General features: G+C 34.7%; 1 protein-coding gene across 21 annotated transcripts in view; it reads left to right on the plus strand.

Moving 5' to 3' along the window:
• KIDINS220 (kinase D interacting substrate 220) overlaps positions 1-17,176 on the plus strand; it is a 104,173-nt gene that overhangs the window by 61,840 nt on the left and 25,157 nt on the right. For 9 of the 21 annotated variants that reach the window (XR_013349838.1, XM_077844219.1, XM_077844221.1 and 6 more), the window contains exons 23-28: positions 5,603-5,781; positions 6,853-7,079; positions 9,502-9,615; positions 10,413-10,469; positions 14,722-14,757; positions 16,685-16,717. Coding sequence is in view for 20 of the 21 variants with exons in the window: in XM_077844219.1 (XP_077700345.1) it covers positions 5,603-5,781; positions 6,853-7,079; positions 9,502-9,615; positions 10,413-10,469; positions 14,722-14,757; positions 16,685-16,717 (646 nt within the window). In the remaining variant the exon portion in view is untranslated. The remainder of the gene's footprint in view (positions 1-5,602; positions 5,782-6,852; positions 7,080-9,501; positions 9,616-10,412; positions 10,470-14,721; positions 14,758-16,684; positions 16,718-17,176) is intronic. The other 12 variants (XM_077844224.1, XM_077844225.1, XM_077844216.1 and 9 more) reach the window with 6 other exon arrangements.

Below are 17,176 nucleotides of genomic sequence, written 5' to 3' on the forward strand. Positions count from 1 at the left end.
CTGTCCTATCAGAATCCAGCCAAGTTGCATTGTATTCCTAGAAATGACTACCTTTAATGGAAAGCATCTAATGTAAATATGTGGTAAGTTGATATAATAGCTTCAAAGGGAGGTTTTTACCCCAGACTTTGGTATACTAAGTGTCCTTGGCAGTTGAACACACATGTTCATCACTGGATTGAATTGAATCATCACTAGAGATTATTAAACTGCATTTCTTTTCGAGTGTAAATGCTTCTGTGTCAAAATAATACAGTGCTTTTAAAAAAAATTTATAAAGGAGATTTTTTGAATTTCAGTATAATTAATGTACAGTGTTATATTAGTACAATATAGTAATACAACAACTCTATATATTATCAGTGGTCATCACAATAAGTGTACTCTTAATCCCAAGGAGATTTTTATGGTCATAAAATTTTCCTATTATTTCTAGGCCTAGTTTGTTTTTTAGTTTCTGACTATATTTGTTATTTATACTCAAAGCAAGAAATAAGAACAGCTGAAACATAAAAACAAGATATGGCCAGCAATACTGACTTCTAATTCAGAAGTGGGAACATAACTGGGAAAAGGGGGAGCTGTGTTACATGAGGTCTTGGATATAGTGGTATCTCTGCCACCAAGGTCTTATCTTGTGCTGCCCCTGTAGGTCTAGCTGAAGCCCAGCTGCAGATATGCATATTGTGTTCCTAATGATAGTCTACAAAGTTTGTGTATTGAACATTTAAAAAAAAATATTATATGACTACATGTTTCCTCCAGTGTTAAAAAAAAAAAAAAAAAAAAAAAAAAGATCTTTGGCCCTAATATTTCAACCAGATAGGAAATATACATCTTCTTGGATGTATACCCCTTTGGTGTGAAATAATTTTTTTTTTAATGTAGAATAAGCTCTCTGGTAAAAGAATAACATTGTTTAGTTTTGTCAGTGGTTTATTTGGAAACAGACAAGTACTATTATGGTTTGTATAATATAATAACCCTAAATTGGACACATAAGCACATAAACTCATTAAATACTTGAAACCAGAAATGAACCTGAAGGTTTGGGATAATTATGCATTCTCTGTGCCACATATACAAGCTCTTTGTTGTTGCTTAGTGCAATTACTGAATAGGATGCTTTTACGATACAATATTACTTTTGTAAGCTTTGAAAAGTAGTATTACTGAGAATACTTGACACTGTGTGCACTGTTGTCTTGAGAATCAGCTATGACCACTGCATGCAGATGCCTCTTCATTTTCTAACAAGTTCTTTGCTCCATTGAGTTTGTTTTGCACTCAACATAGCCTTCTGCAATTGGGCAGTTTTTACTCTTATTACTTTATTACTTTACTTTAGCTATAGCTAAGGAATATGTCTATTTTTCTCACCCTCTAGGCTTATGGCCTTTCCAACATAATATGAAAGGTGACCCATGAATTGTTACGAAGGTACTTTTATAAGAATTGTAGAAGTGATTAAAATTTAAGGGATGCAGCAAAGGCAGAGCTCAGAGGGAAATGTATAGCTATAAATGCCTACATTAAAAAAGAAGAAAGTCCTAAATAGCCTAACTTTTTAGACTTTAAGGAACTAGGAAAAAAACAAATTTAAAAAATTTCAAAGCTAGCAGAAGGAATGAAATAATGAAGATTTGACTGAGATAGAGAACAGAATAACAATAATGAGAATTGACAAAACTACAAGTTGTTTCTTTGAAAAAGATTGACAAGATTGACAAACCTTTTTCTAGACAGAGAAAAAGACACAACTAAAATCAGAAAGTGGAGACATTACCACCAGTCATACAGAAATAAAAAGGATTGCAAGATATATTCAGTGGGTGCAGGAAAGGTGTTTGGCAAAATCCAGCATCCTTTCATGATAAAAACACTCAGAAAACTGGGAATACATGGGAACTTACACAACACAAAAAAGGGCATTTGTAAAAGACCCACAGCTAACCTCATTCTCAATGGCAAAACACTGCAAATTTCCCCACTAAGACTGAACATGACAAGGATCTTTGCTCTGGACTGCATGTATCCCTCCAAAATTCATATGTTGAAGCCCTGTTCCTCTAAGTGGTCATATTAGAGATGGAGCCTTTGGGAGGTAAGGAGGTTCAGATAAGGTCATGAGGGTAGAGTAGAGTCCTCATGATGGGATTAGCATCCTTATAAAGTAGGACCAGAGAGCTAGCTACAAACCAGAGAAAGGGTTCTCATCAGAACCTGAGCTGGCACTCTGATCTTACACTTCCAGACTCCAAGAACTGTGAGAAATAAATGTTCATTAAACTACTCAGTCTGTGGTGTTTTGTTATAGCAGCCCGAGTTGACTAGACACCCACTTTCACCACTGCTATTCACTGTTATCCTGGAAGTTCTAGTGAGTGCAGTTAGGCAAGAAACAAAGTAAAAGGATCAAAATTGGGAAGGAAGAAATAAAACTATCTTGTATTGCAAATGATGTGATCCTTTATATAGAAAATCCCAAGGAATCCACAGGAAAGCTGCTAGAGCTAATAAATTCAGCAGACTTGCAGGCTACAGATCAACACAAAAATCAGTTGTTTCTATACCCCTGAAATGAACAATCTGAAAGGAAATTAAGAAAGCAATTCTGTGTACTATAGCAGCTAAAAGAATAAAATACCCAGGAATAAATTTGACCAACAAGGTTAAAAACTTGTACACTAAGAACTACAAATTGCTAAGTTAAAGAAGATCTAGAAAAAATCTAAGTAAACACAAATCTGACTCCTGTTCATTGACAGGAAGACTAAATAGTAAGATGTCAGTACTACTCAAATGATACACAGATTCAACACAATCCCTACTAAAATTCCAGTAGCCTTTTTTGCAGAAATAGAAACCTGATCCTCAGATTCCTATGAAATTGCAAGAGATCTCAAGTAGCCAAAAACAATCTTGAAAAAGAATAAAGTTGGAGGGAGCTCACATTTCTCCTTTCAAAACTTACTACAAAACCACAGTAATCAATACAATGAGGCACTGGCCTACAGATAGGCATATAGGCCAATGGATAGAATTGAGAGTTCAGAAATGAACTCCTACATCTATGGCCAATTGAGCTTTGAGAAGGGTGCTAATTCCGTTTCATAGGGGAAAGAATAGTCTCTTCCACAAATGGGGCTGGGAAGAGGTTTCCACATGCAAAAGAATGGAGTTGGACCTCTGTCTCACAACATGTGCAAAGATTAACTAAAAGTGATCGACCTACTCTTTTCTAAGCATACTTTTTTTTTCAATATCAGAAAGGGTAATTAAAGTGAAAATTATTATGAAAGAAGAGTTCTTTGGGAACAATGCATTTTTCCGTGTGTGTGTGTGTATTAAGCAGAAGCGATAGGACAGTATTCTGCCTCGAGGCACTGGAGATGTAATAGTGAACAAAACCAGACTTGTTGCCAGCTTTAAAGGAACTTAGACTCCAGAGGGGGAGTAGACGGTAATAAAATAATTCCACTAACGATCATAAAATTCCAGTTGTGATACGTGGTGTGCAAGAAAGCGTCTGTGCTATGACGGTCTGGTCTTGGGAAAGACTTCCTTGAATGGGTGAGTTGGGCTGATATGAAGGACCAGTAGGAATTAACTGGATGAAGACAGAACACAAGACCATACTTAGCTCCGAATGTGTTCGGGGTTTTGGGTTGTGTTTCCACAGATGTGTACTTCATTTCGTCTTTTGTTTCTCACCCGTTGGCTACAGTGCAGAGTAGCTGTTTTCCGTCTGTACGTTCCATCTCTTAACCAGAATGCATAGAACATTATTTAATAAATGGGCCTTCACTGATAGAAAGTATTTGAGTCAACTAGCAATTAAATTCGTTTTAAGGTAAAAAATTCTGAGGCAGGTGAGAGTTTTCCCTGTTTTTTAAAGAAAACTTATTTTTAACCTCCAATGATTAAATAATGACATTATTAGGTGGCTACTTTTAGATAAAATATGATAAATAATGCCTTCTTCATAAATTATGCTTTTAGAATCTGTTTATATTTTTATTTAAAATAGGAAATTTTTTCCCTGTAATTTAAGACCTCATTTTGAATGGAAGTGATTTGAATGGCTTATGTAATTTCTGCCAAGGAATTAATATGGACTTTCTATAAACCACTGTCGTTTATAATCAAAATGCTTTTAACTTACATTGATGTTGGCATTAACAAGTGCTGCTGGATTGGTAGCATAGAAAGAAATTGCATTTAAACTTACTAGGAGCTCATGGATGCCTGAGGTTTCATAATGCTTTCTGTGGGCCATTTAACTGCTGGCAACTTTAATTCACATGATTCATAATACTGGAAATTTAAATTCACTCTTAATTGAAAAGTGAAGTTACTTAAATTCTTTAAATACTAACCTTTGGAAAAATATCTGAAAAATAAAGACACATATGATTTTAGTGGCCCACTGCCAAAAGATTATCATTTACATAAATATCTCTTTCAGTAGAAGAGCTTAATGTATTGAGCTCAAAAGGTTAGAATCGAGACTTCAATCTGGAAACCAACAGTAGACTGTTGGCTTGTGAACAGCAGTATTGTTCATCATATTGAGAACACTGTTCACATTCAAGTTTAAGCAGAGCTGGCATTAAAATTCAGTTAATTTGTTTCATGTGACTTGTCAGCTGTGTGTTTTTATCTAAATCTTTCTAGCTTCTCTTCTTAGTATTTTATGTTAAACTCCTGAAACAGATGAACTACCTTTTTAACTGTTTAAGCTCTGAAATTTTGGCCACTTCCATTAAATAATTCTTGGTAACAGTTCTCCAAATTTTTCTTACCATTTAAAATACATTAATAATCAGTTTGAATACCATTCTAGTTTATTAAGTAATCCTTTTTCAGAGGGCTTTTCTGTTTTGTGCATATGTGCATGAGTCTGTAAGAGGGACTCCCTGAAATTCATGAAGACAAAATTGCTGTCCTTATCTTCTCACCAGCACACTATTCTTTTCTTGTTTGCTAATTTTGTTCTCTGGATTTTCCCTCAGATGGCTTTTAATGTTTGGCTACTAGCCCAGGATTGGGTCTGAGCAGTGAAGAAACAGAGAATAAAACCTTTTTTGAAAAAGGAAAAACCTATACTAACTTTTTTCTAGTTTATGCAATTTCTTTAAAAATTGTTTATTTCTTCTTTCCTTTGTGAAGGCACGGTATCCCATAATAAGCATGGAGTTTAGAGCCGATCACTTTCTCTTGCGCAGTTGTACAGCTTTAGGCAGGCTGCCTCATTTGTCTGAAGCTCACTCTCCTTGTGTGTAATGATAATGATAATTCATTTAATATTCACTGGTAGAGCCTCGTCAACATGTGAAGTGCTTAGAATACACTGCCCTCCTTCCTGTTTCCTAGCCCCAGTCCTGCCTTTGGTCAAAGGCATTATAATTCTGACCTCATACTTGTTATCTTAGTAATTTTATAAATGTACCAAGGTTATTGTTACCTTTTTTCCTTAAGAAAAATTTTAATGAGAACAAGGTGTGTTATTTATTTTTATAAATAAATTTTATGGGACATGTGGAATTTTCCTTTTTAATAGTGATATTAATGACCTTTTTTATTTATTTCTTGCTTGAAGAATATCAAAGAATATTCCAACAACTAAAGATGTTGAGCCACTGCTTGAAATAGATGGAGATATAAGAAACTTTGAAGTGTTTTTGTCTTCAAGGACCCCAGTTCTTGTGGCTCGAGATGTAAAAACCTTTTTGCCATGCACTGTAAACCTAGACCCCAAGCTACGGGAAATTATTGCAGGTGGGTATTCGTAGTGAATTTAATTTGTCTTATCTGAAGTCCTCAAAATCCCATTTCTAACTTAGCTATGTAAGTTTGTCTTGCTCCATGAAAAACCAAGATATACTAAACCAAGCACTACACAGGAGAATTAATGAAATGGAACATTAGGGATCTTGACATCCTTTAGAGAATGTCAAGAAAATGTTACTTGTTAAACCATTTTAATATGTTTCTCAGCTCACACAACTGGCTGCTTCTTTGGAACCAAATTCCTCTTAAGATAGAGTCACCACTTTAAGATATTGGTCCATTGTAATTTTCCTGGGACTATTCTTAATAGGGGTCTCTATCCAAAGGAGCAAAAATATCTTTATATTACTTTCTAAACTTTAACTTAAACTTGTAGATTGGAACTTGAGGATAGTGACATTAAAGTTTTGTGATAATTTCATTTGTTCTTGAGGCACCACCAGCTGCCCCTGTACACACAGAACCTTTATTGGAACATCATCTTTTGTGTGGCATTGCTGACCCACCTTTGAGTTTTCTGGGGGTTATGATGAGAAAGCTTAAAACTACTTCTACATTCTTTTTTAGGTACCAGTTACAAGAGAATATCAAGGTGTATTTTGTGGCTGTGGAATTGTTTGTTCAGAGAAGAATAAATCATACAGTTTGCAAACCCACAGTTTAGTGGTCATTATATTTTAATAAATTAATAAATTAGACAAGTGTGTGTTTTTAATAGTAATTCTTTATGGATCATAACCATTATTAGAATAGCACAAATACCTTAAAAAGTCAGAAATAATTCTTGTTCTGGTAACTATAAACAGAAGAATCCAGATGTTGGTGACTTTTCAAATAGTGACAAAAGCTTTTATGCAAAGTTGTTGAGTTTTTCTCACTAGATGTCTTTGGGCAAGACTTTTTGAGTCAGGATTTCCTGTCTCTCTTAAGTCAGTTGGAATCCTTGGTAAGAGTGAAAAAAGCATGTTTCTATCTGGTAACTAAAGGAAAAAGTGATAGTTGGATTAATTACTAAAGTCTGTTTTCTTTTGCCTTCTGGGGTGCCATTTAATCTTTTAGATGTTCGTGCTGCGAGAGACCAGATTAACATCGGAGGACTTGCATATCCTCCACTGCCTTTACACGAAGCTCCTCCTAGACCACCGTCAGGGTACAGTCAGCCTCCGTCTGTCTGTTCTTCTTCCACTTCATTCAATGGACCATTTGGAGGTGGGGTTGTGTCACCACAGCCGCACAGCAGCTATTACAGTGGGATGACGGGACCTCAGCATCCATTCTACAACAGAGTAAGAAAGTGCTAGAAATCTTTAATTTTAAGAATGGGCGGGGGGAGGAATATCAGAAGTTTTCTATGACGGATTCTATTATTGTCTTGAAACCACTTTAGCTTTAAAATAGGAAAAATGTTAAGTTTGAATTTAAAATATATGATTTTTTAAAAAATCAAAAATTTCTAACTTTAATGGGTTCTAGATCTCAACTGAATCTCGAATGTTAGAAATGCTTTTTGCTTTTATAAGAAAGTGAACTCCGGGGTCATCAGTGACTATCCTATGCAACAAAGGGAACTGTTTCTCTATTTGTTCATAAACATTTATTATGTTTGTTATATTTTGTGTAATTATATTGGCATTTAAAACAATGATTTAACTTAAAACTTAAATTTCCTCAGTATTCAGTAAATCTATATTTAATATGTATTACAACTTTTTAAATGTGAGATGGAAGATGCTGCTTGTAGGATTCAGATGTTATTGCCAAATAATAGCACTGTAGACCATTTCTAGAATTATATTTCAAGTTATTTGTAGTCCTGCATAATTGTTTACTTATATAAATATCATTTTCTACTGAAAGAGATGAAAGTACAATGATCACTGGTATACAGACCCTATCAAGTTTAGTGGCCTGAGCTATACCCATCTTACTGATCTTAAACACTAGTATTTCCTGTAGGATAATGAAGCTTGAGCCCTAGTATTATACTTTCTGGAACTGTACAGTAAGGTCCATTACAGTTTTCTTATTTTTTTGTCTCCCTCTTTAGTCTAATTTGAGAAAAACGTAGGGACTAGGATTCACAGAAGCCAACTGCATGCCTAAGTAAATGTCACATGAGCTAGGAAGAAAGCGAAGTTTAGAATAAATGTGGCAAGGAAGGAATTCCAGAATTTAAATTGAATTTTCAGTTTTAAAAAAATGTTGGCCATAGAAGTACAGTTGACTCTTGAACAACAGTAGTCTGAGCTGTGTGGGTCCACTTAGACACAGCATTTTTTTTATATACAGTACAGTACTGTAAATGTGTTTTCCTTATGATTTTCTTAATATTTTCTGTTCTCTAGCTTGCTTTATTATAAGAATACAGTATATAGTACATACAACTTACAAAATATGTATATTCGACTATTTATATTGTCAATAAGGCTTCCAATTGCCAGTAGGCTATTAGTGGTTAAGTTTTTGGGAAGTCAAAAGTTATACACAGATTTTCAAGTACACAGTGCGGGAGAGGAGTCAGCACTCCTGAACCCTATGTTGTTCAAGCTCAACTGTAATTAGGGGCACTATTCAGAGAGGTCCTATGGATGTTATTCTACTCTTATATTCAGACAAGGAGAAAGAAGGTGGAACAATAGCATTTTATAATGTATTCCATCCTTGTAAAATTTAACTGTGTGGTAGACAGTGTTGAAATGCAGGGTTTTATTTAGCAGTATTAAAATCTGCTGTAATTTTACATAAAATGGCTCATTGATCAGTAGATGACAGTTGAGGTTTTGAAACCAAGAAATTTTTTTTTTTTAAATTTACCATACCATCTAGGCTGATGTGGTACTTTAATAGCATTTTATCATTTAAAAACACTTAAAGTTTTCTCATGTTTTTAGATCTAGTTATTTTTTGTTCTAGTTATTTGAGGTTTTTAGTCTGAAAGTTAAAAGGGGAATAATTTTCCTAAATGGCAGCAGTAAAAAGGTAGAGTAAGATGTTATTTCAGTGTAATGAAGCTTAATGAGTTTTAATCTTTATGTTTAGCCCATATAATCTGATATCTCCTGTTTATGTGAAGTTGGCTACAAATAAATGCTGTAGTTATAAATCTCCCTAAACAATGTATTCCCCATTAGAAAAATGGGTATAGGACATAAAGTAAGCTCTAGGAACTTAAAGTAACAATATTCTTGGACTCCATGTTGGGGTGTTCTCATATGTATTGAGTTTTTTGTTGTTGTTGTTGTTGTTGTTTTTTTTTTTTTTTTTTTGGTTTTACTTAAGGCTACCCTTTTTTTTTTTTCTTTTCTTTTTTTGGTAAAGAATAGTATTTTATTAAGAGTCCATTCTGCTTTTTTTTTTTTTTTAAAGAGATTTTAAGAGTGAATATTTGTAAATCACTTAAGAACTGACACATGATAAGCCCATAAAAATGTTTAGGAGAAACTCTTTTCAGATTGTAAGGTATAAAACTTTTAGTTGTTTAAAAAATCTTACATTAAATCAACAATATGACAATTTAAACACTGGGTCTTAAATTTGGGTTTGATATCTTACAGACTGTGAGTAAGGCTCTTTTTCTTTTGTTTTGTCATTTGCATTATTAAAAATTTGGAGTTGTATTTTATTGGTTAGTTTCATTTGATAAATCTCATCACACTTTGATTTCTGTAATTGTTTATCCCCTTCTTTTGTTACGTGTTTTTTCCATAGCCATTCTTTGCCCCCTACCTTTACACGCCAAGGTATTACCCTGGCGGCTCCCAACACCTCATCTCACGTCCATCAGTAAAAACGAGTTTGCCCAGAGATCAGAGCAATGGCCTAGTAAGTATAAAAAAGGGTAACTAAAGTATTAATCTAATAAGACACATAGACAGCAGTAGAAGTTTGGTTATTTCCTTTCTGTAGCAAAATAATGCAACTTATTTTATAAATAGTTTTAAGACACATAAGCTATTACTAACATAAAGTGTGTTTTGTTTTCATTTCTAGTAAATGTCTATGGAAGGAAAATTACTAGCAGCCTCAGTGAATAAATGTTGAGTTGTTTACAACCAGAGTTTCTGGCTTATAGCGCAGAGTCTATTACCAAAACTTTAAAAAATTAAACCTTTACATCTGCTAATTTCTAATATCTTAAAAAAAACATATATACATGGTATCTGTGTGTGTGCGTGTGTGTGTGTATGTATATATATACATATATATAAAACACACATATATATGTGTGTGTGTTAGCCCTATGATATAAAAATTCGAGGATACATTGGAAGAGCATTTTAATCTAATGGCAGAAGTTAAGTAGGCTAAGGAAATTATTCAAATGTATGATTGACTCTAATCCAAAACAAAATACATTGTAAAATATTACATGTTTCTGATGGTCAGCTTAGTTTAACAATTTAAAAATAGAAATTCCCTGTTAATATATTTTTATAAAGTAGAAGGTAAAAGGTATAGAACTTATTAAACTGTTACTTCAAATTTAAATGTCATTGAGGGAAACTCTAATCACGTTCAGGTTTCAGTGTTGTCTGTGATCATGTTAGCATCGTGTTCATTCATCATCCTAGTTTGGCCCCCCCTCACCTTTCACCCACACTGTTGTTTTGTGTTGTTAGGAGGTTATCAAGGAGGATGCTGCTGAGGGGCTTCCTTCACCCACAGACTCCTTGCGGGTAACGGAGTAGTCTTGTGGTGGGAACAAGAGCCTGTCATCGCTTCTGCAGCAGTAACAATTGTCTTAGTTGTGGTGACAGCAGTCCCCTAACTCTGCATCCATGCTGTGATGGCCACTAGAGTAGAGTAGCTGAATACTAATAATTATATTTCATAGATTAATTTAAAAGCTAATGTTTAACTTTGCCCTTTATTTCCTCCTGTTTTTCCCCTTTTTCAATGACATGGGATGGGCTTTTTTTTTTTTTTTTTTTTTTATTGTCCAAGAAGGATGGGTTTTTCTAGCAGCCATCAGGAGAAGTTAGTTGGTATTTGTTCCTTAGTGTTGAGCAATATTTTCACCTTTTTTTTTTTTTAAAGATTTTATTTATTTATTAATGAGAGACACACACACACACACACAGAGGGGTGCAGAGAAACAGGCAGAGGGAGAAGCAGGCTCCATGCAGGGAGCCTGATCTGGGACTCGATCCCAGGTCTCTAAGATCAGGCCCTGGGCTGAAGGCGGTGCTAAACTGGTGAGCCACCCAGGCCGTCCTTTGATTGTTTTTCTTAAACAATTGGTACTGCACACATAGAATACTTTTGAAAGATTCAAAATCACCCTTGAGACCACAAAAGGACATTATAAGCTAGATGGTACAGATCAAATGGATCTGTAGTGACTCATTCTTAATTTGGGTGTCCACAGTTTATGAAACCTTAGTGTGAATATAGTACTATTTTTATTTATAGGTATATTTATTAAAATAAAATTTTTAGATAAACAAGAGGTAGTTCATTATGTAAAGGGAATTATTTAAACCTTTTGGGGCTAACACCTTACAGTGAGTTTTTTAAAAAAACTTCTATAGGAAATCACTGCATGCATTTATTATTCCAGACTTTGTGTTTAATAAGAAATATCTTTAATATGATGAGCCTTAATATCTTCATTTATTCAATGTGGAATTTAGAACCCAACTTGTATTTTAACTTCTCTTGATATATTTACAGAATGTTATGCCTATGTGGACACGATCAATTTAATCTAGAGCTCTGCTGAAATGTGGCATGATGATTAGAATTAATGTGGGGGAAATACTACATCCTGAGCTTATCCATAATTTTTAAGTTAAAACATGCATTTGGGTAGGCAGTAGTTTTTTAATTTTCTTTGAGTTAATGGTAGTAGGAGAGAGAAAGAGAACCATTTTGGTATTTTCATTGAGGAGCTGATGATTCTTTTTAAGTCATTAACATTTCAGATGAAGTGTTTGAGTGACTCCAATTATCCAGGAATAATAGACACAATAAGCCATAATAATTTTGTTTGGGTGTTGGGGAATCTTTAAGCGTGGATCATTGCCACTATATGCAAGAATGACTTTTAGTTTAGTCAGAGAGCTCTTCATACATACATTCATGCATGTAATGCAATTCTCTAAGCTGAAATTCCTTAGCAAACTTTTGATGAAAATCAGATACTGTGAAGAATTTGATGGTCTTAATGACACAGACATGCTGAAATTAGTAGCTATTCCTATGCTTGAGTATGTGGACAAACACTTGTAATTAAAAGATATCTGTAGTTTCTTTTAGGGACCAGTGAAGGAGCATTAAGCAAATTTGAAATGAGTTTTTGGGGAAGGGGAAATAATGCAATTCTTGTGATGTGTTTAGAAACCCAATAACAAAGAATAAAGGAGCTCTGCATATATTAGTGCCTTTGTTTAGCAAAATAACCATACTATTTGCTCTTCTTTTAATATTAAAAGATAGTTTTGTGATTGGCTTAGTGAATAATTAATGCTTACCAAGCTTTTTTTGCTTTTAAGAAATTAACAATGACAATAGCATGTAAAATTTGTTTGGTAGAAGACTAGTAAAAATAGATACTTAGTTCAAAGCCAAATCAAAAGCAGTGGTGGAAATGTGAAGTACCTGTACATGGGAACATTGTCTAGAATCTTTATGGCTCAATCACCATAGAAGTTAATATAAAAATTATTTAGCCCCTCGTGGCAAATACTGCTTTTCAGTCCTATAGTAGAAAGTTTTATATTTCCAAGATAGCAGGAGTGTGGATTACGTCTATCTGCTCATTCAACTGTCCCCCTGTATGCAAGAGTTGACAAGAGCTGCTTATAAGTAAGTGTCAGGAGCTACACAAACACTTCTGGATAAATTGTCTTGTCATTACAGACACAGAGTAATGAGTAAAAATAAACACCACCACCAATAGAGCAAGACCATAAAGAGTTAACCAATTGATATTTTCAGTGTAAGTGGTCCCATCTTTTTTTACTACAAGGAATTCTGCTAAACCTTTAAAAAGTAGATCCTAATGAAACAATTGGGTTTCCTCACATTAAGGAACATTAGAATGATTATAACTTGTGAAGGCCAGCCAAGGATTTTCCAGAGAAGTTATAGATACATCCAAGTGTTTCACCAAAGTGAAGATGTAAAATATAAGACTCTATGCTAACTTTAAAAAATAATTTTACATAGAAAAAATATGTGCCAAATCTTATAAAACTGGGGGGGGAAATTAACATTGGACTCAAGATATGCTCCCCAGAATATTAGAGCTAGAAAAGACCAGTGATTTTCAAACTTCTAAGCAGAGAATTTTTTTTCAGAAATGAAATATTAATCAGAACACTACTTCATAAAACCAGTAAAAGCAGAAGTATGGCCCACACCCTGGAGTTGCCTTCCCTCTTGAGGATCCTCAGGGACATTAGGACCCATGGTCTCATTGAGCTCCACGGTACAGAAGAACATTGAGGCCTGGGTCAGTGAGACTTGCCTGAAGCCCACAGAAGGGGTGCCCCAGATGTGGGACTGGAATCCACGTGGTGTGTGTCACAGCCCATTCCTCAAACCATGCTGCCGCCTTTGCTCCTGTTAATACTAAGCATGACTTAAGTATTTGATCTTAAGTTAAATAGACCCTGGTGGTTAGCTCTTGGCCTTGGACAAATTACTTCAACTCTTGGATAGCCATCTTCATCATCTGGAAAAAGCAGACCTACCACATAGGTCTGATGTAAGAATTACTCAGCCTTAGGACACTTTAAGGACTTAATTATTATTATTATTATTACTACACCAAAGGCCAAATTTCATGAAGCTTTAAAGAAAGACTCAGGAACTAAAACTGTTTCATGTTAATTACTTCTGTCTCAGTAGTAGGAGGAGTGTACAGATACACAAAATTGTGTAGATTAACTCAGCCTTTTATCTGTTGATGCTTCTCTGGCCCAAAAGCTATCAATTAGTTTGTTTTCTTAGAATTTAGAAGGATTTCTGGGTTATTTGAATGCTCCAAATACTTAAAAAATGGTTGACAGCTTTCTGGGGAATTTACTTGCTGCCTGTGCTTTCTTTCAGTCTGGGTCCCACTAGGTAGGAAGTAGTAGCTTCTGAGCATTCTGTGATCACAAAGGGGAGGACCAGGGAGGAACCCAGTAGGGAGGGCTCATCTCAGGCAAGGGCACCTCAGTGGCATTTTGCTATGGTTTTTCAGAGTTGCTCTTAGGACTACTATAGTCATTTTTTTTTAATTTAAGGTATGCTGTTCATGGTGGAAACTATATTTCACTGGAAAGCAGTTCTTCAAAAGCAGGGACGATATAGCATTTCTATTTTCTCTTATTCTTCCTTGAATTATTTAGCACTGAGTTCTATAGATGCCTATGTGATCACTCATTGGCTAAACAAATTTATTGAGTGTCTACTGGGCACTATCCTAGTGGGACAGTAGTGAACAAAAATGATGAAACTCCTGTCCACCTTGAGCTTGTGGGTTCGAAGACTGCCAAGGGAATTATCCAAGGCTCTGATACCATTCTTTCTTAGCCTTCCGTGCCACAGGGTTTACTCGATAACCTTTAGGCAGCTATATTTAGATCACTTATATACCATGTTGAAAAGGCAAGAAGAATTAGTACCCAGTGTCATTGGGAAGAACTTCAGAATTGCAAAGGCAGTTTCACTGATAGTATCCTTATTTCCAGTGTGCTATTAAAGATCAATGAAAATTGCTGAATTAATAAAAGTATTAAAAATGAAGGTCTTGGTTTTCATTAAACTGGATCCAATTGGCACAGTAACTAGGTAGCTAAGTAAAAAGTAAAAAAAAAAAGTAAAGTAAAAAAAGATGGGCTTGACTGTAGATAATTTTTATTTCCACCACTGGCTTAGAACTTTTAACCTGTTTTTGAACAAATGTATGTCCAAATCAAGCTGTCTCTCATTGTTCAGGAGCAGAATTGGACAAGAAAGTTAAAGATGCCATGGGTAAGGAATGGGCATGTTTTAGGTTTTGTTTAACGTGTAGGATCTGGATACTCACTGCTACCTCTCAGTGGCTTTTCTCAGGCTCATCCACACTTTCTAGAGTATACTAGAAGCACATTTTTATTATTCGATTTCAATGTGGAAAAGAATTCACTTATTTTTCCTTTAATAATATAGTGGAAAATTGTATTTGCTTCGGTCTTGAAAATCTTTGTGCCAGATTTAAACTCAAGAAAACTTTTTCCCCTAAACGATTAATAAACTGCCACAAAATTGATGGAGATTTCCACAGATATATACTGTAGTTGGGAGATCACGGAGATTCTAGAGTACAATTAAAAGTTAAAAATAACAAAATAATATTGTGGTTTTTAGTATTTTTGTTTTTTAAAGATTGCCCTTAAAATGTTATTTATTTATTTATTTAGTTATTTATTTAGTTATTTATTTATTTATGATAGTCACAGAGAGAGAGAGAGAGAGAGAGAGAGAGAGGCAGAGGGAGAAGCAGGCTCCATGCACTGGGAGCCCGATGTGGGATTTGATCCCGGGTCTCCAGGATCGCGCCTTGGGCCAAAGGCAGGCGCCAAACTGCTGCGCCACCCGGGGATCCCCTGCCCTTAAAATGTAGTGTTAAGCCTTATCTGTCAACTTTGACCACATTATTATTTCTCATGTGATTTGAAGAGTAAGTTATATTTTCCAACTAGGTTAACAGTAGTTTTCTTTTATTTTTTGGGTATCTTAGGCTAAGCCATAATTTCATTAGGACTCCTTTTTGATGTTTTTTCAAGTCTTTACAGTAATATAGATAGATACATAGTAACTTTATCAAAATCCTATTTATAACGATATGTAAATTAGAAAGATTTCCATTAGTTATTGCAGATATTAAGAATGTCAAAAGGAGAACATCTAACATTAAACTAACAAAGCCCTGCCCTTTATTTAAAAAATTGGAAATTAACTTTGAATCGGTATTGTCAGTCATCTGTAGATTATTTGGACTATTTAACAATTTTTGCTACCAACCTAATGGGCGTAGAAAAATAATGAACAGCAGTGGCATCTGCTTTGAATGGGAGTTTTAAAAAATCCACATCACCAGAATATTTAGTTAATCATGGTATGCAGATATTTTCACCATTACCTTTATGGTTTCTAGAACTGTAAGGCTGTGAAGACCTTTTTTTCTTTTTTTAAATTTTATTTATTTGGGAGAGAGCATGCTCAAGGGAGAGGGAGAAGCAAACTTCCTGCAAAGCAGGGAGCCTGATGCGAAGCTCAATCCCAGGATCCTGGAATCATGATCTGAGCCGAAGGCAGACCCTTAATTGATTGAGCCACGCAGGCATCCCAAGGCCTTTTTTTTTTTCAAATGGTGTTTTCGTGCATCTGTCCTGTGCCGAATGCCCACTGAAACAAAACCCGTTTGAAAAGTGCGTTTCTGAATATTAAGTATAGTGTGGCTAGATAATATTTCATATAATGAAGTCATCATGTGAATTCCAAGTGCTTAAGTCTTATTAAATTGGTTAACTTTAGTTGTAATGTTCTAATCAGAATATTTAGATACTAATATTATGTTGATATGTGGTGGGAATATTGACTTTCAGAACAAATTTTATTTACCCAGTTTTCTTGTTGAATGTATGGCCCATGATTCATTCTTTTAATGGGAAGACTATAGATTATGAGAGTATAATTTTAAAGTTACCAAGCACACGTTAATGTCATTAAACTGCAGTATGTGTGTGCGCGTGTGTGCATGTGAGCATCCTTTGCTTTGTGCTGCTTGCAGAGGTGGTATGTTCAGTTACAGAAAGTCTGAGGAATGACACGTGTGCTGCATGTGTTTATTATATGTACCTGTTTGATGTTTTACTTAAGCTTGTGTCCTTCATTCTGTTTTATTCCTTCCTTAAAGCCGTGTGACTCTGGGTTTAACAAACAAAGACAGGTACAGAAACTTTCAGTGAAATCTCTTCACTTCTTACTAGACTATTAGAAGCAATCATTGGCTCCTTCACGCTGGGCTGGATAAATCTGTGCTTATTTCAGTGCCTTGGATTTATTTTAATAGCTGCTTTCAGCCTTTGCATGGCACTCATTCTGGCTAATCAATTCTGAGCTTATTTAATAAATTTACTAAAATGATAATGTTTCAGAGTATAGTTTTAATCTACTCACAATATAAAATAATACAGTTACATCAAGGTAATTCTAGTCTGTTTTGTTATCTTTGCTTTTCCCTGAAGAAATTCTAATTTGTATGCATTTTGAAGTTTATATTTAACAGTTCAAATAAACTAACACCTTCTATATTCAAATATCTGCATTAGAAATTAAAAAAAAATTGTGATATTTGTTGAAATGATCTGTTCTAGATATATAGCAGGTATATTTTAAGTAACAATGC

The sequence above is a fragment of the Canis aureus genome, chromosome 12 (assembly GCF_053574225.1).
Source record: "Canis aureus isolate CA01 chromosome 12, VMU_Caureus_v.1.0, whole genome shotgun sequence".
NCBI classification, from domain to species: Eukaryota; Metazoa; Chordata; class Mammalia; order Carnivora; family Canidae; genus Canis; species Canis aureus.